Source organism: Saccopteryx leptura, chromosome 5 (genome assembly GCF_036850995.1).
Source record: "Saccopteryx leptura isolate mSacLep1 chromosome 5, mSacLep1_pri_phased_curated, whole genome shotgun sequence".
NCBI classification, from domain to species: Eukaryota; Metazoa; Chordata; class Mammalia; order Chiroptera; family Emballonuridae; genus Saccopteryx; species Saccopteryx leptura.
In genome coordinates, this window is record NC_089507.1 from 147,965,611 (window position 1) to 147,989,408 (window position 23,798).

The 23,798-nt window shown below is 41.7% G+C and overlaps 1 protein-coding gene across 6 annotated transcripts in view; it reads right to left on the reverse strand.

The window, feature by feature from the left end:
• KIDINS220 (kinase D interacting substrate 220) overlaps positions 1–23,798 on the reverse strand; it is a 95,850-nt gene that overhangs the window by 29,727 nt on the left and 42,325 nt on the right. For all 6 annotated transcript variants that reach the window (XM_066385909.1, XM_066385907.1, XM_066385905.1 and 3 more), the window contains exons 17-22: positions 23,161–23,450; positions 22,123–22,263; positions 21,206–21,449; positions 20,948–21,036; positions 19,556–19,700; positions 17,794–17,956 (exon numbers count right to left, since the gene is read on the reverse strand). In XM_066385909.1, coding sequence (XP_066242006.1) covers positions 17,794–17,956; positions 19,556–19,700; positions 20,948–21,036; positions 21,206–21,449; positions 22,123–22,263; positions 23,161–23,450 — 1,072 coding nt within the window. The remainder of the gene's footprint in view (positions 1–17,793; positions 17,957–19,555; positions 19,701–20,947; positions 21,037–21,205; positions 21,450–22,122; positions 22,264–23,160; positions 23,451–23,798) is intronic.

Below are 23,798 nucleotides of genomic sequence, written 5' to 3' on the forward strand. Positions count from 1 at the left end.
AACCGCAATGTTATATTCTCTAGGGCAGGGGTCCCCAAACTTTTTACACAGGGGGCCAGTTCACTGTCCCCCAGACTGTTGGAGGTCCGGACTATAAAAAAAAACTATGAACAAATCCCTATGCACACTGCACATATCTTATTTTAAAGTAAAAAAACAAAACGGGAACAAATACAATATTTAAAATAAAGAACAAGTAAATTTAAATCAACAAACTGACCAGTATTTCAATGGGAACTATGCTCCTCTCACTGACCACCAATGAAAGAGGTGCCCCTTCTGGAAGTGCGGCGGGGGCCGGATAAATGGCCTCAGGGGGCCGCATGCGGCCCATAGGCCGTAGTTTGGGGACCCCTGCTCTAGGGGAATTACTTTACCAGTGTAAATTCCATTAATTCCACTAAAGTTGGGAACAAGTGTAGTTTTTTTCACCGTTGCATCTCCAGTGCCAAGTGCAGACTACGACCTTATGACTTTTGCCTAATTAATATTTGTAGAGGAAATAAACTACACAAGAAAAATATTGTTTCTGATGAACTCTGTCCTTTTATGATAATTTTTACATCAATTATCCTTTCTGATAGAGAAAAAAACGTGTAGGATGACCCATTTAGTTAATTCTTGTACATGCTGTGAAATAGGGGTCCAACTTCATTCTTGTGCACAGAGAAGTCTAGCTGTCCCAGTAGCATCTGCTAAAGAGACTGTTCTTCCCCCCACTGCATGGACGCGGCACCCGTCAAAGCTCAGGTGGCCACAGCCACATGGGTTTACTCTGGACTCTCAAGTCCACCCATTGGTCTACCTCCTTATGCCAGTGCCACAGCGCTTTGATTACTACTGCTTTGTAATAAGTATTAAAGTGGACATTTCTCCAATTTAATCCTCCTTTTTTTTTTAAATGTTTTTATTTATTTATTCATTTTTAGAGAGGAGAGAGAGAGGGGGCAAGAGACAGAGAGAGAGAGAGAGAGGAGAGAGAGACAGAGGGAGGAGCTAGAAGCATCAACTCCCATATGTGCCTTGACCAGGCAAGCCCAGGGTTTAGAACCGGCGACTTCAGCATTTCCAGGTTGACGCTTTATCCACTGCGCCACCACAGGTCAGGCTAATCCTCCTTTTTGATTAACTATTTATATAAATCTGAAGATCAGGTTTCTGTGTCTGTCAAAAAAAGAAGGCTAATGGAATTTTGGTAGGGATTGTACTGACTCTGTAGATCACTTTGGGTAATAGTGATATCTTAATACTTAGCCGTCCTACCCATGACTAGAGGCCATCTCTCCGCTTACATCTTTAACTTATCGACTGTTGTAGCTTACAGTGTACAAATATTAAACGTTGTTGGTTAAACTTTCTCTTGTGGATTCTTTGGGATTTCCTATACACAGGATCATGTAATTTGCTATTAGAGATAGTTTTACTTTGTCCTTCCCAATATGGATACTTCTATTTCTGCTTCTTGCCTAATTGTGCCAGCTTAGAAATCCAGTATAATACTGAAAAAGCAGTGTGAAAGTGGGTGTCCTAGTTAGCTCAGGCTGCTACAACAAAATACCACAGACTGGGTGGCTTAAATACCATTAATTTCTAAAAGTTTTTAGAGTCTGGACAGTCAAAATCAGGGTGCCTACATGGTCAGGGTCTGAGAGCCTTGTAAAAAAAAAAAAAAGAATAGTGAGAATCAACAAAACCAAAAGTTGCTTCTCCGCAAAGAATGTCTTTCCACTAGCTCTGAATTTTTTTTAATTTAATTTTCTCTTCTTTTTCTAGTTCCTCAAAAGTGTAAGGTCAGGCTATTAACTTATTTCTTTCTGTTTAATGGAGGTGTTTACAGTCATAAACTTCCCTTTGAGCACTGCCTTTGCTGCATCCCATGTGTTCCAATCACTCCCAAGATTCTCACAAAAGGCCCTAGACAACGACTCCTTTCACGTTATGTTGGACAGGCACAAGCCCGGGGGGTCAGAAAAGCAGACACTCTCCTTGCTGTAGGTGAAGGTACAAAAGTAATGAAGCTCTGGAGGCCGATGCTGTGGGGGGTGCAGAGGGGCACTCAGAGGGCAAAGGGCTTGTCAGAAGAGAAAACGGGCTTCTGCACGGGCTGCCAGGGCTGACTCCCAGGCAGTGGGACACCCGGCACCAGGTGTCTCGCTGAGCCCTGTGCTCCAAGCCCACAGAAGTTACATTTCATGTGGCGACACAGAGAACAAAGCACTGTGCGCTCTGAGTATATAATCGCTCCAAACCTTCGGTTTTGTTTCTGATTTCAAGTATTTAATGTGTTGACTTAATGTGTTTAAAGATGGGCTCGTTAGGGTTAAATAATGCAAACTTTGAAGTATCTGTTCAAGTTGCCACAGAAATCCCTGGCAGAACTAACCTGTTACAAGACAGTCCCAGGAACATGAAGTACAGCAGAGGGAACAGAGTCAACAACATAATAGTAACTACGGATGGTGTCAGGTGGCTACCAGACTTACTGGAGAGGATCATTCTGTAAATTATACAAATGTCTATGCTGTGCACCTTAAACTAATATAATACTGAATGTCAACTGTAATTTAAAAATTACAAATATATATATATAATAAAACAGAATTTGTTACAAACTAAATTTTAAGACATGGAAGACCAACCAGATAATAAGGCCTGTGTTTCCAGGTCACCTGGTTGTTCGCATCAGTTTTTGGCAGATTTAGAAATAAAGTTTCTCCTCCACCTTCATGTGCGTATGTAAATTTTCTTGTTTTTCTCTTAATCCAGATCAACACTTTCCTGTTCACAAAATTACGCAAGCAAGTCCACCACCCTACCCTATATGCCAGAGCACTGAGTGTAATGACCACTTAGAGAACCACGCGATAATTAGTGACCCCGGTGACCTGACCAAGTCAAGAAACAGACCCAATACTTCAACTAGTCATAAGAATTGGCAGCATCTCTAAGATTATATTGGTGATTCACCTGTGACGCAAAATCCCCACTTAATCTTTCAAGTTCCTGGATCAGAGTAATTAAAAACATCCTATCACTGCAAAGTAAGTTTAAAAACTGGGAACATTTGCATCTAGATATGATTCAGAATTTTCTTGATATTATATCACCAAACCTAAGCAGAGAAATCAAGAGACATTTAAACCAATGCAGGGCTGCCAAATGAAGTGTGCCAATGCACACTTCAATTTTGATAATCTTCAAAACAGCTCCCTTTTGTAACTGAGTTTATTAGGAAATGTTATCATTTGAGTTAACTTATATTCATTCTGCTTTATGTATTAGTTTTCTGCAGAAGAGGTCATTTGGAAACGGTTCCCAGCAGGGAGAGAAACCCGAACAGCACTGAGCTACAGCAATGACTACCCACACAGGTGCTTGGACACTACTGGCAAGTCAGATGGCAAACAGTAATTCTACAGTATTAAATTAAGATTTAATATTTTTAAAGGTAAATGCAAATTCATAAGATGAATTTTAAAAACTCTTTTTTCATATCACCATTTCCCCAAAAATTAACTTAAAAGAATTTTAGGAGAAAAGGGTACTGTTAAACTGAATAAAAACTATGTCATCAGACCAGATTACTATTCATTTGCCAACAATCTTGATTCTTGGTGCTTAGGAATGTCCTGTGAAGCCATTTAAAAAATAAAAGTGGAATTTGAACTTTAGAGTTTAAAATGTTCTTTAAACTCAGTGTTTTCTTTGTTTTCCTGCTACAAAAAGGGGAAAGCAAAATGCATTAGGTCTTATTTCCTGGCTGACTGAGCTCATAATGTTTCTAGTGAAACACCCCCATCTTGTGGGTTTCTTGGGTATTGCTAGCAGAACTGCTCACGGTGACACCTGACATCAGCACCTCACCTTAGCGGTTCAATTAGCTGGCTTTTTTGTTGTACACTACTTTTATTTATTCTCATATTGTAAAGAATCTAAAAATATTTTGACTTGAAATTCTGAGATCACTGTTGAAAAAATTTATTCAGAAAAAAAAATCCATCTCTACCTGATATATCTAAAGGTGTATTTGTTTTGGTAAATTCAAATCCTTCAATAATCAGATTTATTTTTTTTAAATGTTAACATGCACAATACTCTCACTGTATTAGAAAATAAACTGTAAATCAGCAAGTGCAATGATATTTTTACATATTAAGATATATGCATTAGAGAAATTGGTTTTGCTATATGTTTTCAAATAGCCTCAGTTTATACTCTCAAGTTTCTCAAGCTGAAATTAGAAACTCACAACTTTGGAACATATAAAATTCTTCCTTTGTTCTACATTAGCATAAAATATTAAAATGGCATCATGACAAGTTTAAATGAGAATATATTTTTAAAATCAATTTTATCCTATTAAAAGCAAAAGAAAAGCTATTGAAAAGCTACCTAGAAAGAATTACAGTCACTTAGCTCTGGTTGTGTCTGGTTGTGTAACAGAAAGCGTGAGGCCTCAGCTGTGACGTTTAGCACAGAAGCAGCTGGGCATTTATCTGGGGTTCTCATATGTTTGTAAGAGCTTTGCATTTTCTTTTTAATTAAAAAAGATAAATTCAATTCTCTGGGAAAATTTTCTCTCTGCTGTAACATTCCCACCGATACATAATATAGTGATTCCAAATAGTCACTTGAAAATGAACAAATTCTATCTGGAAATGAAAATAAAGGGAGCTTGTCTGCATTTGTAGTCTGCTAGCTGTGTGCCTGCAGACTGTTTCCTGCCCCAGAGACAGGCCCGGGGAGGCGCGCAGAGTCCGGCTGTGTGCCCTGGGCCCACTCCCGCTCTCTACTTCCAAGAGGCGTGAGATAACCTAGGCACAGTGGGGTCCAGCGTACAGCATGTACTGAGAACTCCAGTGACATTAGCTAGCACTCTGATTAGCATGTATCCAGCACATAATAAACTTCAAAAATATTTGTTTAATAAAGATAATCAAAATGTTTAACATAAAAGCAGAGTCCAGCTAAAACACAGCCTTTTTAAACAACACTGACAACCTATAAGTAGAAACTGAAGTGAGAGGACCTGTCTAAAAGTGTGCTGATATGAAGCCACTCCAAACAATGGCATTCATAAAGGAAGATAAATGCAAGAAACCTTCAAAATGTAGCTGAGCTGGAAACTACTGGGAAATGCCCATAAAACACTGAATTTAGTATCACTGGACACAAGGCAGAAACTATTAGGGGCCAGCTGAAATGTTATCTCCATTCAATCCTCGTGTACGAAAAAATGACTCTGTGCCTGACATAGTGTGTCCTCGTATACTATGCCTGACACAGGTTCCCGACCTAGGTGTACTGGTAGAATAACAAAGGAGACAGTTTACCCACAATAGGAACCAAAGAACAAGTGTCTATACAAACAGTATTCTTTTCAAAATAAAATGTGGCTTCTCATTTATCAGCCTCCCTCAATCCATGCAGTCCTCCATTCAAATATCATCATATTTCTTTGTTCTTTCAGAAATAGCCACTACTGAATACTGTAGGCCAAGAATGACTAGAAGCAAGGAATTCAGCAAGGTCAATGAAGTTACAGTTCATGAAGGTAAGAGTCTGGTTCAGGAAAACAAATACTAAAGAAATAGCAATGCACATATTTATAACAGGGCAACTATGGTGAGTGCTATGAAGGAACAAACCTGTGTGTAATGAACACATCCAATACTGTCTTGGAGAAGAGAATGTGCCGGGTACAAAGGCTTCCTGAGGCACCAGGAGACGGGGGGGGGGGCAGATCCAAGTGCAGGGGCAGAAAGCTCATATCGACAGAGAAGGCCTGAAGAGGCTGGGGCCATGCTGAGACTGGAACTCCAGATAAACCTGAATCCTGTATCTTTATATACAGGACCAACTGTTTATCCTTAGAGCCCAATTTGATATGCGATGCCACCATTTCCATCTTATACACTCATAAATCTACTCAGGGTCACTGCAGACAGCTCATTTGTTGCTCTCTACACCTAGCAGTCCTAGAGCTACGGAAACCACCTCTCACTCCCTCTCAGCCAGGGGCTTAAATAAGGGGGCGGGGGACAGGCCATGCATTGGCAAGCCCAAGAAAAAGAAGGCAATTTAAAAAATGATCCCAAAAGTAGGCATTTAAATCCATCATTTTATTAGAAAATGACGTGATCTTAAGAAACAAGAAATTCATACAAAAGGAGAGATGCAGGGAAATGAGTGAGAAATTCTTGAAGCTGTGCAGAGTGACTAGTTTTCTCTCAGTGCCCTGCGACGGGACAACGGGTGACATCCATTTTAGCTTTCCCATATGCACGGAGCATCACCACTATGTGCCACTCTCTCTTTACTTCTTTTTCATTTTTTTAAGTGAGAAGAGGTAGATAGACTCCCACAAGCACCCCAACCAGGGTCCGCTCAGCAACCCCTGTCTGGGGCCAATGCTTGAATCAACCGAGCTATCTTCAGCGCCCCGGGGTTGATGCTCCAACTAACTGAGCCACTGGCAGAGAGAGAAGGGGGAGAGGGGGGGAGAGAAGAAGATGGTTACTTCTCACGTGCCCTGACCAGGGATCAAAGCCGGGACTTCCGCACGCCGGGCCATTGTCTACCACACTTAATCTTTACTGTGGGATTGCCACCTACTTTCTGCACAACTTTCGCTTACCCTAATGTTTCCACCAGATTCATTCCTATTCCGTCCCAGCACAGGGTTCTCAAAATATGCTCCTCGGGTCCGGTCAGTAGGGTTCCCTAACTCAGGCCGAGTTTCATCGATGTGATCCAGTAACAGGTTAGAGCCCACAGAGCATAGATGCAATTTTTCCAAGACCCATTTTACTCAGGGTAAAAGCCAAAGTCTTGACCATGGTCCTCCAAAGGTGTCCATAACCTGCACTCCTGACCTCCATGACCTCACCTCCTGCCCCGGCCCCTCACTGAGTCCCCGCAAGCCACGCCATGTCCCTACTGATGCTGTTCCTCCAATATCTCATGCACTCTGGCCTCGGGAGCCTTGTGCAGACTGCTCCTTCTGCCTAGAAAATGCTCCCCCAGTACCTGTTCAGCGGAGTATCTGTCCCCTCCCAGTCCCTGCTCAGCACTGCCGCCTCAAGGAGGACCCTCCGCAGCCTCTCGGGTAACACAGAGCCTGCACTCCTCGTCCCGTGTCCCCATCTCTGTCCGACCTTTCCTTCTCCAGAGCACCTGTCACCTTCTGACATGCTGTATAGGGATGCATTACAGGTACTGATTACTATCTATCACCGGCTAGCTAAAGCAAGCTCAGCACCAAAGGGCAGGGACCTGCATCTGTTCTGCTCACTGATACGCCCAAGCTCCTGCAAGGGTGCCTGGCCCATAACCACAACAGTTGCTCAGTAACTACGTTCTGAATAAATGAATGAATTTTAAGCTTCCCCCCATTAATTTCTCTCACACTTCTGGGTGTTGCTACAAGTCTGTAGTAATGATAAAACAAAGTAGCAAGATATATAAACAGATAAACTCAATAAAACAGTAAACTATGTCACATTTAACATGTTCCATGTTTTTCCTCCAAAAAAAACAAAGTATACATGATTTGTAGATACTCCAAATTAAACTAAAAAATGCTGCCCTTCACCTGTATTTATCCTTAGGAACTGGGATTTTCCAATTAATTTCCACCAAGACAGTAAGTAAAAAGAAATGACGCACAACCAGAAACGCATGTTTTTACTTGTCGACATTACATCTGATTACAGGTGTCTTTGCTCATGGTTTGAAGGCTTAATCTTCACACTAAATCTAACAAATATACCAATGTTATGTATGTCTACCCAGATAAAATGTGATTTCTATTTTAGATTATATCTTCTTTTTTGCACAAACCCACTTAGTTTCCTCTCCTATATGGAGAATTAGCTCATGATTTTGCAACAATCAGGCCATCTTCATAAAAAATAAAGATACTGATAAAACAGTGAACCCCTGAATAAAGTATTTACATTACATATACATTAAGGGCAAGTGTGTTCTGGAAATAAAAATTGAGCCAATAATTATACACAAGAGAGCAATTCAATAAATGTTGCATGATGACAACATGGAACACCACAGGGAAGTCACATCACATTAAGATTATAAACTACATATAAAAGACACAAAACAGCATGCATGATACAGTGTTTGGAACACATCATCTCAAAACCCGAATCAAGAGAAAAAGCATCAGAATGAAGGATACTTTGTACTACACAAAGGAGGTTCTTCTTCACAAATCTAATGTCCAATTTTTCATGCTATTCAAATTCATCATTTAAATCCACATGCAAGGACACAAACTCGTGCATAATCCAGGCACATTATTGGGGCTGGGGGCCGACTAGTAATCCCCCAGAACATAAAGGAAGTGGGAAGGTGGTTAGCGAAAGCTAGGAGAGGCATGAGATACGTGAAGTGATAAAATTAAGCTCATTTATGAAAACTCTGAGTATCACAAAGAAATATCATGATACGATGTTTTATTGGAAAAATGTATTAAGTCCAGAAATACCATGACTTGAATAACTTAAAGATACTGAAGTTAATATAAATGTTATGAATTAGGTATCTATAATGTCTACTCAGCAAGTAGCTATTTCGGTGAAATGAAAGATGGCCCTATTCTCAGCCTCTCTCAAAATCTACTCAGCTGTTTTTAAAAATCAAAATGTAGCATCCAAGTAAAGGCTGCACTGTCCCTGTCACAGAACTGTGACCAGTCATCCCAGGGAAAGACGTCTTGAGCGGGGTCAAAGCAAAACATTTTAACAGTATTTTCATGAAAACTCTTAAAATTGATCTTTTCAAAACTTCTATCATTACTTAAAATGCTTCCTGAAAAATACGAGAAATAAAGTTTTACAACTAAAGTATCTCAGTGGTTGCCTAGAAGGCTATAGTAAGAGGTAGACAGAAAATCTTATCTACACTTTGTGTTTTACTCCCTTTCTTCTAACTACATGTATATTAACAACAAAAATACCCTCAAATGATCTAGACAAAAGCTTTTAGCTCAACACATAATTGCAAGAAAATTACAATAATTGTACCAATTAAAATAATCTTGAGTGAAGAGTATGTCATCTTAATGTTCGAATGGTTTAGAGAGGGATCTACTTAATTAGCTGAAATTGCTTTCCCGTGTTAGTACCAAATGTCATTCATTCAAAGTTGAACAATTTTGAAAATAATTTAACAAAGTAATTTTACCAAACACCAAGAACCAACATTTTCTTTTTTAGCTGAAAAAGCAAGCAGATGTGTCATCAAATTGCTCTAAAAATAAATGAGACTTTTCATGGATTTTAAAAAATTTACTACTAGCATTAAAAATAGTAATTTCTGGATGTTTTTACCAAATCAAATCTCTTTAACAAGATAAATAAGTATCAACTGTATACTGCTATAAATAAAACTTTTTATTTAAATGATAAAACTCATCAGTATTTTTCCAACATATTTTAATATGATTTTTCAATATGCTAATCAAATTGTCCTCTCATAGTTTGTCATTCAAATCATCCTAAATTTAATTATTTTGAGTCAACTTCTTCCTGAATTCTCAAAGATCCTTACTATATTGTCTTTTTCTCTTCCTTAAAGGACTTACAAAACATTCTTTGTAAGTATTTGTAGGCATATGACATACCTATTTCTTAAAAAAAAAAAAAAGGGCACCTCAGAAAAATGCAAAAAAAAAAAAAGGCACCTCAACAATCAGCCTGAGTCTAACCCACTCATAAATGACATGCCCACCATGGCCGATGTCCAAAATGACAGGTTAGTTAAATGACAAAGTCAAGTCTCATCATCTCATTATACTTCCAATATATATTATTCTATATTCACTTTTTTTTTTTCAGAGACAGAGAGAGAGTCAGAGAGAGGGATAGATAGGGACAGACAGGAATGGAGAGAGATGAGAAGCATCAATCATCAGTTTTTCATTGCGACACCTTAGTTGTTCATTGATTGATTTCTCATATGTGCCTTGACTATGGGCCTTCAGCAGACCGAGTGACTTTGGATCTAACCTAATGAGCTTTGCTCAAACCAGATGAGCCCGCGCTCAAGCTGGCGACCTCAGGGTCTTGAACCTGGGTCCTCTGCATTCCAGTCCGATGCTCTATCCACTGCGCCACCACCTGGTCAGGCTCTATATTTACTTGAACAAAATATTTCCCCTACAAAAATTCACTCTAAGCTATTTTAATTACATGATTTAAAAAAATACACTCCTAAAAAAGCATTTGTTTGACAAGTGTTCTATTTCATAAACAGAGTAGAAAAAGTAAAAAGTATGATGATCTTTAAACTATAGGTGATATATTCTCATTTTGTCCCTAAGACATATTTTAATTAATTAAAAAGCTAATTGTTGGAAAATTTCCTGGAACATTAGAAAGTCATCTAGCTTAAGGTTCCAATGCTGTAAATTAAGGTGAAAGCTAAGAGGTCAGGACTTTTCTACCCGCAAAAAGCAGCAGTTTGGCCTGAAACGTTTTCTGTCACTGGGAAGATGTTTTAGCCAGACACCAGTAAAGCTGGCTACCTGGCTAACCCATCCACACCGCCCCTTCTCCCAGTACTCAGATGCTTTACCTTCAGTCAGAACATAAGTTCCTCCACAATCAAGTGCTTACAACCAAAAGATACGCTTGACCAGCTGGTGGTGCAGTAGATAAAGCAGAGGTTGGGAACCTATGGCTTGTGAGCCAGATGTGGCTCTTTTGATGGCTGCATCTGGCTTGCAGACAAATCTTTAATAAAAATAATAATAATGTTAAAAATATAAAACATTCTCATGTATTACAATCCATTCATTTCCTACTGCTCATGTTCATGGTTGCGGTGGCTGGAGTCAATCATAGCTGTCCTCTGGGACAACACCAAATTTTTATTGGATAATGAGTAATATACAAGGGCCGTTGTGAGGTCAGGAAGTAAACTTCCCTCCTTTTAATCAAGTAGTCAGCTAGCTAATTGCAGAAACCCAATTGACAAAGAAGATGGCTAAAAGAAAAAAAGATGAGGAGTATAGTACTTTTCAACAGGAATGAACAGAAAAATTCACCTTTGTGGAGAGAGCAGGTTCTGCAGTGTGTCTAATATGCAATGATAAAATTGCATTGATGACATGATCAAATATAAAGTGGCACTTCGACACACGCCATATACATTTGCATCAAAATATCCAGCGGGGACAGTAGGAAGAAAGCATGCCAAGAGCTACTGTGCAGAGTGCAAGCTAGTCAGCAGCAACTCTGTGTTTGGACCCAACAAGGTGACACAAATTTGGCTAGCTTTGCTGGTGCTTTAGCAATTGTGTGAAATGGAAAGCCATTTACAGATGGGGAGTATGCCAAAACATTCATGCTTGATGTTGCCAATGAACTTTTTGGTGATTTTTTGACTTTTTAGATAAAAACAAAATAATCAAACGAATAACAGACATGCCTCTGTTGGCAAAAACTGTTCATGATCGTACCATCATAATGGCAAATCAAATTGAGGCAACACAAGTGAAGGACATAAATGCAGCACCATTCTTTTCTCTTGCTTTGGATGAGTCAACAGACGTAAGCCATTTATCCCAGTTCAGCATGATTGCAAGGTATGCTGTCAGTGACACACTACGTGAGGAAAGTCTTGCTGTTTTGCCTATGAAAGAGACAACAAGAGGGGAGCATTTATTCAAGTCTTTCACTGAGTTCGATAAAGAAAAAAATCTACTGATGGATAAACTTATTTCGGTGTGTGCTGATGGTGCTCCGTGCATGGTGGGGAAAAACAGAGGATTCGTAGCGCTTCTTCGTGAACATGAAAAGAGACCCATCCTAAGTTTTCACTGCATCCTACATCAGGAGGTGCTTTGTGCTCAGATGTGTGGCGAGCAGCTTGGTGAGGTGATGTCGCTGGTCATTAGGTGGTCAACTTTATTGTTGCCCGAGCTTTAAGTGATCACCAGTTTAAAACACTGCTGGATGAAGTTGGGAATAATTATTATCCTGGTCCGCTTCTGCACAACAGTGTGCACTGGTTGCCAAGAGGGAAGGTGCTCAGCCATTTCGTGGCTTGTCTGAGTGAAATCTAGACTTTTCTTGAAACGAAAACTGTCGAGCATCCTAAGTTAGCTAATACTGAGTGGCTCCTGAAGTTTTACTATCTCATGGACATGACTGAACATTTGAACCAGCTCAATATGAAAATGCAAGGCATTGGAAATACAGTCTTATCCCTTCAAGGAGCAGTGTTTACATTTGAAAACAAGCTGGAACTCTTCATTGCCAATATTGAAACAGGTTGTTTACTGCACTTTGAAAAACTGGGAGATTTTAAAGATCCATGCACAGCAAGTGACCCTGCTCAACATCTTGATCTCCAGCAGCTAGCGGGCTTCACATCTAATCTCCTGCAGTCATGCAAAGTGCGCTTTGAAGAATTTCATGAGTGCACTCGTCTTTTTAAGTTCATCACTCATCCACATGAGTGTGCAGTGGACAGCGCCGACCTGAGTTATATCCCGAGTGTCTCTGTCAGAGATTTTGAGCTACAAGCTGCTGACCTGAAGGCCTCAGACATGTGGGTGAATAAGTTCAAGTCACTGAATGAAGATTTGGAAAGACTTGCACGACAGCAAGTAGAGTTGGTGAGCAAGCACAAGTGGGGAGAAATGAAAAAACTTCAACCCGTGGACCAGCTGATTGTCAAAACTTGGAATGTACTTCCTATCACATACCACATACTGCAGCATGTCAGTATTGCTGTACTGACAATGTTTGGCTCTATGTATGCATGTGAGCAGTCTTTCTCACATCTAAAGAACATTAAAACCAACCTACGATCATGTTTAACAGATGGAAGTCTCAACGCCTGCATGAAGCTTAACCTCACCACGTATCAACCAGACTACAAAGCCATCAGCAAAACCATGCAGCACCAGAAGTCGCATTAATGGTAAGAAGTAGTTTATTCATCATTGGTTAGCAACAGCATAACTTATTAAAAAGAATTCAGAGACTTATTGTACTTTAAAAGTGTTGGTCTTACATAAAATGCACGCATTTACTTGTATTTAGTGTTAAACATATTGTATGGCTCTCACGGAATTACATTTTAAAATATGTGGCGTTCATGGCTCTCTCAGCCAGAAAGGTTCCTGATCCCTGAGATAGAGCGTCAGACTGGGACACAGAGGACCCAGGTTGGAAACCCCGAGGTTGCTGGCTTGAGCACAAGCTCACCAGCTTGAGCCCAAAGGTTGCTGGGTTGAACAAGGGGTCACTCACTCTGCTGTAGGCCCCCTCACCCTGGTCAAGGAACATATGAGAACATAATCAATGAAGAATTGATGCTTCTCGTCTGTCTCCCTTCCTGTCTGTCTGTCCCTCTCTCTGTCTCTTTCAAAAATAAAAATAAAAGAACAAAAGCTACGTTGTGTGTAATTTACCCTTTATCTTTTAGAAAAAGATATGTAACATAGCTCCTCTAGAGCACAAAACGCTGTTTATATCTGCCCTCCCGCGGCCCTGCGCATCCCATCTCCTCTGCCAGCCCCTGCAACACATAAAAGCGTAATGGACAACAACATAAACCATGACCCACAGCAAAAACACACTAAATAAACAGTAAGTGAAGAAAACTAACCAGAACAGATACACAAAATGGTAAGGGAAGCCATTAGGTCTCTAACACCTATTTATTTTGGCCTCTTTAAAAAGAGGTGAGATTTCAGGAAGACAGGTTAGATTCAAATGCTAATTTCTAAAGCAAGATAAAATTAGTTCTCATCCTCTTTGTATCTATTGTCTTCTGGCCACCATCCCAGCAAAAAATTAAAGAAAACTCTAAAACTATTAATTTTTAATTCAAAGTACTGTCCAATGATAAAACTGTTTCATACAAGCAACCTCTACATTTTGTACATAGTTTAACAACATGTAGGAAAAAGATAAACTTCCTGTAAAGAAATTAGACAGTGTGCACTATATATAGATACGTGATTTCACCTGAGTAATTAACCCAAGAGTTGCAGATTCTAATCATACCTTCAGAATATATTCTACTAAAAATATAGTAAGGGCCCTGGCCGGTTGGCTCAGCGGTAGAGCATCGGCCTGGCGTGCAGGGGGGCCCGGGTTCGATTCCCGGACAGGGCACATAGGAGAAGCACCCATTTGCTTCTCCACCTCCCCTCCTTCCTCTCTGTCTCTCTCTTCCCCTCCCACAGCCAAGGCTCCATTGGAGCAAGGATGGCCCGGGCGCTGGGGATGGCTCCTTGGCCTCTGCCCCAGGCACTAGAGTGGCTCTGGTCGCGGCAGAGCGACGCCCCGGAGGGGCAGAGCATCACCCCCTGGTGGGCAGAGCGTCGCCCCTGGTGGGCGTGCCGGGTGGATCCCGGTCGGGCGCATGCGGGAGTCTGTCTGACTGTCTCTCCCCATTTCCAGCTTCAGAAAAATACAAAAAAAAAAAAAAAAAAAAAAAAAGAATATAGTCAGAGTACTGAGTTCAAAAATGCTTGAATTTATTATACATTTTCTCTGTATAGTTATGTTATCATTTTCATGTATACGTAGGATCATTTATTTGTTTGTAGTCAATATCAGGGCTTGCCTTTTCCTACCCTAAGTTTATATTGTGAGTATGATTTGAAAGTCACACTAAAAAAGTACATTCAGAGACATCTCCTCTACCGAGGCACCCTCTATAAGTAAATATTTTCATTACTCTGTGGTTCACCTCCCTGTGGGTTTCTTACATGCTTTTACATAAACAGACATTTACATATGGATACTATGATTCCACCTTCTTTCTATAGCATGTTATATATTCTTCTGCACTTGGCATTTTTCACTTAATGTATCCTGGAAATTTCTCCATCTCAAATCATAGTTTTTCCTCAGTCTTTTCTACGGTTATAAATACTTGATTATGGCAGATGTGCCATAATTATTCAACCAATGTTCCTATAAGTGTGCACTGGAGCTGTTTATATTAAGTGCAACATCACAGTAAACAACCCATACAAGCACTGACTTCTACTCAAGGGGTCCTGGAGGGGTAAGTTTTGAGTAAATTTCCATGAGTGCTATTGTTGGACCAGAAAATAAATATATATGAGCTTGTTCACCATTTTATCTCTAGCATCTAGCTGCAGGGCCCCCGAACAGTAGGCACTTAATAACTTTGTGTTGGATTGAACTAAAATATTAATTTTTTTAGAGAACTTTAGAAATATTTTGTTCATTTTTACATCTCTCCTGCTTTTATCTCCCAAGGACCCAGGCTGTCACCACTGACACCCTCTTTACGGAACGTGCAGGACCCGGTGCCTGGGACTGCAAGCACACAGCCCTCACATGTGACAACTGACCAATGTTTCCGTAATCCTGAGACACAGTACACTTCTGTCTAAGCATTCTCGTCAGGTAAAGGGAAGTAAAGAGACTGATTTGAGTTCTATCATATACCAAAGCCAGAGGCTGACAAATACTCACTCTGCTATAAAACACAGACTGATAGAAATAAACAGACAGATTAAGATAGACACAGGCAGATGAGAAAAAGGAAAATTGAACAAGGTGGTTAAGTTTATTTTAAATAGGAAAAACTGTTGTCTTTATGAAGGCAAAAAATTATAGAAAAATATGACAGCAATGTCTTGAATAAGTTAGTTGTTACTGAAATATAAGACAATTGATATTAAATACTAAATAAAATATGACTATCTTACAACATTCTAGGGAAAACTGGAGGAAACAAAAATGCGAAAACCTCAAATACTTCATCATAAAGGTTCAGGCGTTTAAGTATTAATACTTCAGCAGCACACGGCTTCAGGAAATGTCAGTGACATGCATGCTATGAGGGCAGCGCCCCCAGTGCATGGGCCTACAACCACGTGTCCCCTGTTGGGCCCCATTTTTCCCACCTACTGGCTGGGAGACTCTTAGCAAGTGACAGGCTCTCCAGTTTCCTCACATGTGAATAGAAACAGTGCCTGCTGACAGTCTCCCCCACAGACTGTGGGGCAAACGGAGTGCGGTGGCCAGGGTGCATGGGTCTGACTCCAGGACGCGCCTCAACCTTCCTGAGCCATGCCTCCCTTGCGGATCACAAGGAGCCACTCTACCTCCTCCCCGAGCTGTACATCGGGGCGGGGCACTGAGGAGCAAAGCTGGTGTGGAAGAGGGAGGCTGGGATACACCTGTACACCTGCCAACAGGTGGAGCCCTAATGCCATGTGGCCTGCCCCTCCACCCTAGACAGGACCCTGTGAGACAACCAGCCCTCCTCCCACGTTTCCAAATTTCTTGAAACCAAATATATTACTCTAGGACAATACCAATTCCAACAGAATGAAATCTAAGAATCCAGTTCCTAGTTCCTAAATGAAGGCTTACCCTTTTCTCAGATCTATTTTTATTTACACAGAAATAACAACTTCTCAGGGATAAAATGAGGTGTCAAAGGACTACCTGCCCACACTAATGAGGGCTTTATGTAAAAATAACCATGTGAAAAGTAAATCCCATTATATTGGTGTGAATTATTATTGAGTCAAAACTTTTAGAAGGGTATTTCAACCATTTAATATTACCTGTGTTCATCTAGCAAACATTCATAATTACCCGGTACCTGTGTTATGATGCAAACATTTATTCATGAAATAAAACAGCACTTTACTACACACCAATCACCTACCCATCTCATAAGATTTCTCCCATCCAAGTACTAACCAGGCCCGACCCTGCTTAGCTTCCGAGATCAGACGAGATCGGGCGCGTTCAGGGTGGTATGGCCGTAGACCTCATAAGATTTCTCAGACGTCAAAGGGCGGACACGACTAAGCACCACTCACTAGAGGCCTGTAACCTTGACGCGCCACTACCACCTATTGGACTGTCTACCCTCGGTTCAAATGAGTTCAGAACAGCAGTTTCAAGTTTACTGAGTTTTATAAAATTATTTGTATAGTTCCTTGTTATTATATTTTTTCGAAGAGATAGCTTATTTAGAGTAGCAATTGAAAACTTTGAAAGTATTAAGTGCTCTGGGAAACAAAAAGGAGTATAATTTTAGTTCTGAATTTGACAATTAATTGGTAACTGTCGATTAAAACTTGACATACTTGACACTTCACTGCATGTCTTTCAAGAAAAATATTATTCACTTCTTTATCAAAAGTAGAAATTTTAGAAGTGTCTTAAATGTCTGAACACAAAAGAACAATAAATTCCTTTATTATCTAATGCAAAGAATGTTTTCCAATCAGTCTTCATGTCCCTAAAAACTTTCAGATATAAATCTGAGAAAATACTAGCACCAATGCTTTGGAAAATATAACCCCCTTAATATTCTTTGAAGACACTGAGAACAAAATATAAAATGAAAACAAATAATAATGTTTTAGGCTCTGCATTTCACCTACTCTGCTCACAGAAATTAGGGGATATTTCAAAGTGAATATGAAGCAATAAAATATCCCCTTATTTCTGTGAGCAGTATATATATAAATTCATAAAGCCAATAGGACTAGTATTTAAACATTTTATCACAGTTTACACTGAAAAAGGAAGAATATAGCCAAGTAATGATGTATGCTTTATATGATGGGATATATACATGTGTTAATACAACTCCAAATGTATAGCAGAATTAGTGAGAATCATTAGTTGAATTTGGAAGTGTCCATTTTATATATAACATTTTATATTCATTTGGCTTTATATGTGTTAACATTTTTCTGAAAAGTGAACTCGATCTAAGATAAAGTTAAATACAAAAAGATCAAAGTACCTTTCATAGATGGTTTTTAGTGTCATCTGATCTGGAATACCTTCAGTCTCCTCCAAATACAGTATGAGCCAGGAAGTGCGGTACGGCCACTGCTCGGTGAGGTTGATCCAGCTAGCGAGTCTGTCCCAATTGAAGCTAATCTGATTGGCTCTCAGTAATCGCCCTTTATGCAACACAAGAACATTTTTAAATTAATAGATGTATAATGCTATGATAAGTAAAACATTGAGCATATTCATAAATAATTTAACTTTAAATCTTCAAAATTTGCCATTTAATTTACACAACAAATCCACAAATCCATACCAACTATATACATAGCTTCTACAATCCAAAGAACTCTACTGGAAGCTTGTAGGGCTTAAGCCCAATCCTGTTTAATTGTAACATAACTGTTTGTGTGTCTTCCCTCTCATGCTGCGCTGACCACACTGCTGTGACCACATACACGCAGGCAAAAATCTTTCAGAACTGCAAGTCAGACAGACGACACTGTCCACACCACGCAGCAGAACATGGGTGTGCCTGTGACGGGCCCTGTCCTCTGAGGTTGTGCCTGAGAGCCGCCCGAGGGGCTCTGAACAAGACCAAACCTGCCGGCCACCGCCATCACGTCAGGGTGAGGGGTGTGCCATCCCGCACACTTACTCTTAGGGACGACTCTATAATAACCTACCAGGTGAGTTACAATGTGTTTCTAAAACTTGTCCACACACTGTTTCTCCCCCTGGGGTTGTGTGTGGCCCCAGCTCAGCGTCCTGACCCAGGACACACTCCCACGGGGACAGTGGCCATCCTCCACCTTTAGACCTAACATCTCGTCTCGCTGCCTCCCCATTTTATCCTTGATTTTTTTGGGATCCTGAATTGTGGATTGTAGTTTTTTTTTTTTTGTAATTTTCTGAAGTTGGAAACGGGGAGGCAGTCAGACAGACTCCCACATGCACCCAACCGGGATCCACCCGGCATGCCCACCAGGGGGCGATGCTCTGCCCATCTGGGGCATCGCTCTGTTGCAACCAGAGCCACTCTAGCGCCTGGGGCAGAGGCCAAGGAGCCATTCTCAGCGCCCGGGCCAACTTTGCTCCAATGGAGCCTTGGCTACAGGAGGGGAAGAGAGAGACAGAGAGGAAGGAGAGGGGGAGGGGTGGAGAAGCAGATAGGCGTCTCTCCTGTGTGCCCTGGCCGGGAATCGAACCCAGGACTCCCGCATGCCAGGCTGACGCTCTAACACTGAGCCAACCAGCCAGGGCCCGGATTGTAGCTTTTTAATTTTAAACGTTGTCAGTTTTTATTTGATCATTTCAGTTCAGTTTATATCTGTATTGAGATCTAGTTGTTCAGGCTCAATGATGAATTACTGCTTCCCCCACTGCTGATACAAGGGACCCCACCCGAGTCTCCCGGGTCCTCGGCCCGTCACCACCCCCAGACCAACCGCTTATCCAGCTCACTACACCGGCCTTGCCGGCCTCTCCCACCCTGGAGAGGGACCCAGTCTGCCACACAGGGACAGGGTCCTCACCCCCTCCCGGCCGACCTGACATGAGAGGCAAGATTCTTTAAATCAAGTGTTAAAGTAACAGTGCACCGTGGACGGTTGGTTTTTGCTGTCAGAACTAACATTGGCTTTCCTAACTCCATTTTGTGCAAACCACGCCGGTCTTCAGAATATGACAGAAAGCACAGCACGTCTCTGTCTCTGTCCTGCTTTGTTAATATGAGAGCTCGTCATCCACCATGAGACAGTAAGACAAGTCACCTGTCACGGAAACAATATTGAGCAATCTTCTCATGGTCTGAGGGCTGATGTCACTGAACCAGTCCTCTGTCACCAGCAGCTTTGTCAGGTCAAAGGACATCTGGCGGGTGACGGTCCGCTGCATCTGTCTCCTCCGGTAAGTGTCCTGGAGAGCGAACCAGCAGTGAGAATGGGAACGCAAGTCTTTCTGGGAAGTTAACGTGTTTGTGACAACAATAAGACACCTAAATCTGCAGGCAAGGAGGAAGATTATAACCAATAAAGTATACTATGAGCAAGCCCAGGGCCTGCAAGGCTGGAAGTAAGCACATTATATAAAGAGAATGCAGTTCAAACTCTTGTAGCAGCTCAGTTTCTAGGAAACCCTGAAGTAAAGCAAGTAACCTCTCGCTTAGTTTTAAGGATTTAGCATTTTGATTTTTAGGTTATTTTTCAATGTGTGACAACTATCTAAGAGGCATAGCTGTTCTAACTATCCTCACCTCTACATTAAATGCACTGAATTAACATAACTAAATAAATCAAAGGCACCAACGGGCAGGGTGGGGCCTCTACCTCCTGAGAGGAAGAGCAGGCACAACAGAGGTGCCTTCTTGTCAGGGGTCGTGAACCCAGGGAAAGGTGGCTGCCAACCCAGGGAGCCCCGCAGTCCCGGCCCCAGGACATTCAGAGGAATAAATCAAACCCTCCTTTGGACTTGGTGCCACTGACTGTTATTCCTAATACTAACTTTGCATCCACATTTGCATAGAGTAGAGGCATAAAATCAGAATGTCATAAGGTCACTCAAGATACTTTTAAATGCAAAAATATCCAAATTTACTAGTAACAAACTTAAAAAAAAAAAACCTGTGTAAATCAATGCTGGTCCAACCTAGCCATCTGTAAGTGGTACAATGACTGTGACTGACTTTCTGTCACATGCCCTTGCTCTGTACAAGCGAGGTCTAGGAGTGGGCAGGACAGAAGCCCAGAGGCTGGGAAGGTGAGTGGACAAAGGCACAGCTCAAAGATACCAGGGAAAGAGGAAGGTCAACAGGAAGGGAAAGCAAGGTTTCCTCACACAAGCCTCCTCATCCCTTACAGCTGCGGTGGCAACAAGCACTGGAGTGAATACAGGCTCTGAGGTCGGAAACGCCCGGGGGCTCTATCATCTCCCCCAGAGAGTCTGATCCCAGAGTGTGGCGTCCAGGGCACGTGCGGGCTGAGCACGTACAGAAAGGACGGGCCCCCAAGGTTTACAGCACTCTGAAAAGCACTGGCACTGAACTTCAATGATAACACTGATTTGATGAGCTCAGTGCAATGTCTACAAGGTTATTACACGACATCAGCTTTATCTGAGTAAGAGCGACGTGAGCAGACACACAGCTTGGAACAAGCGCCTCTTACCCGTCGGTTGAGGGCTGTTTTGCTACCGAGCTTCGCCGTCTCTGCAAGGCTGATCTGTGAAACTCTTCTGTCGGCATCGTCCTGTATCCCTTAAAGAATTCACCAAGAGCACCGTTTGTACCGGCATTCTGCCACATGCGGTATAAAGAGACACAAACTGACAACAATCTTCCTCCAGGTAAAAGGCGCCATAAAAGACGACAGAACTACTTCAACCCCAAAGTGCCTGACCTTTCCCCAAAGGAACCTGACCTTTACCTGAAGCGTCTGAGCACAAAATATCCCCGTTTGTGGTTGAAGTTACGAGAAATTTCCTTGCGTTGCTTAGCCCGCGGCTGTTCAGGAAGACGGGCAGGTGCACGATGTTCCGCATGTAGTCGTGCCCGTTGATGTTCGAGTCCCGGAGCACGCTGTTGAGGTTCTGGTTAATCGCTTTTATGATAATGTGTGGGTCACTTGCAAAAATGGCAATGAACGGGCCTTTGGAAAACAGAACTCGGACCTGTGGGAAAAGAAATGTATATTCATGATTTAAATTTTAAATTGTCCAATGTGATAAAAAGTCTCCTCAAAATCTGTGTTATCCTTTGATGATTATATTTTTTAAAAACTATTTTCCATCAAAATATTATAGTCTATGAAAACAAATCTTACTGACGTCACAACATGTTTTCTCACTATGACAATTTTTCACCATTTGACAGTGATAAAACCTCCAAACAAAATATCCTGTCCTAATTTGAGACACTACGGTCTATGTAAGAGGTAAGGTCAACACACATGAGATACTCATGGCTCTGCATGAGGTTCTGGGCACACTGGTCCCGGCCTGGTCACACCGCTGCCGGGAGCACACATCGGAGACCACAGCCGTGCTGTCTGGACCACACGCCCTGCCCTGCGGGTGCCCTACTTCTTTTTCCTCCAACCAGACGCTCTGCAGGGAAAGGCTGGAGTCCTGTGCTCACCAACAGAGCTCCTCTGCTCATTGTTTCTTCACTCTGCCCTTCAGTCAAAATTATTTAAATCTGTTCGTGGTGAAACAGTTACTCTCGTCCTGTTTCTGCATTATTGTTACAGAAGAAAACCGCTATTCAAATTCCATCAAAGCTATTCATGAAGTCACCTCGCAACTGGCCCAGCCGCACTGGCAAGCCCTCGACGGGAGGACATACCGTGTCCAGCATCTGGAGGACCTTGTCCTGCTCGCAGGCGTCCAGCCCGTCGATGATGACCACCAACCTTGTCTGATTCTGAGTGAAGCTGTCAATGGTTTTCGCCATCCTGGCCATCAGCTCCACTTCACACTTCAGAACCTGGGAGAGGAAAGGACAGAAGGCACTCAAGACAGGAGGAAGCGCAGCATGTTTCTTAAAAGCCTGGCAGGAGTTGGCTACCCGGAAGAAGAGACCCAGAGTCCTCAGTGCCGGTCATGGCTCCCTTTAGAAGTGTGTGAGTGCTTCACACGTTACCAAGTGACTTCACACGAATCTGAGCATTCCACCCTTACAACGAGGTGGAACTGCATACCCATTTTCCTAACTATACGGGGTGAGTGACTTCTTTCCAAGATCATATGCTCTGAATGTCAAAAGTCTGAGATCTGAACCCAAATCTAAATGATCCAACTACAGCTGGCTACCTGATGGCACATGACTTTGATCAAAGGAAGAGGCTGCAGATGTTGTATTCGGTCCCTTTGGTTCTAAAGGTATGATCCTATTTTCTGTGTTTCAGTGGTTCAATTTGCTTACTCTACTAGGCTCTAGAGGAACCTATATTATTAGGTAGAAATTACCTCCTGTAAAGTTATCAATCTGCAAAGTCCTTTGAGTATCTTATAAAAGTTTATTTTATAAAAACATGTTCTTTTTTTAACTTTTCCACTTCAAATATGCATTTCCACAGGAAAAATCTAGACTAAAACTAAACACAGATGCAACACTGTCACATTTAGAGATTACATGCCCTAAAGCCCAATGGTCATGGTCGTGGGTGCACACTGACACAATGGTTACTTTAGCTATTTATCCATTTATTTATTTTGGGAGGGGAAGAAACACCGATTTGTTATTCCACTTATTTATGCATTCACTGGTTGAGTCTTGTTATGTGCCCTGAGCAGGGATCGAACCCTTAACTTTGGCAGATGCTCTAACCACTTGAGCTACCAGCCAGGGCCTAGTTACTTGTAATAACCAATGAGAGCTGACCTTCATGAATCCTTCGCTTTTCAATTTGTGCAGCTTGGAGGCAGCGCTGTGGAGGCGTTTTCTTTGAGAATTCAGGAGTGAGTCCAGCACCTGCCACCATGTACGACAGTTCAGCACAAACGCCAAGCCCACAATAGACGTGATCGATATGAGGACAGCATTCACTGTCAGATGTTTGGGGTCAACTCTGAATATAGCCAGGAGAGTGATGCCGGCAATGACACAGCCCAAGACAAACAGGAAGATGACAAATGACGGGAGGCAGCATGTCTTTTTCCATTTCTTTTTACCTGTAATTCAACACATGGTCTTAACTATTTACATATAAAGCAGGGGTCCCCAAACTACGCATGCGGCCCCCTGAGGCCATTTATCCGGCCCCCACCACACTTCCAGAAGGGGCACCTCTTTCATTGGTGGTCAGTGAGAGGAGCATAGTTCCCATTGAAATACTGGTCAGTTTGTTGATTTAAATTTACTTGTTCTTTATTTTAAATATTGTATTTGTTCCCGTTTTGTTTTTTTACTTTAAAATAAGATATGTGCAGTGTGAATAGGGATTTGTTCATAGTTTTTTTTATAGTCTGGCCCTCCAACAGTCTGAGGGACAGTGAACTGGCCCCCTGTGTAAAAAGTTT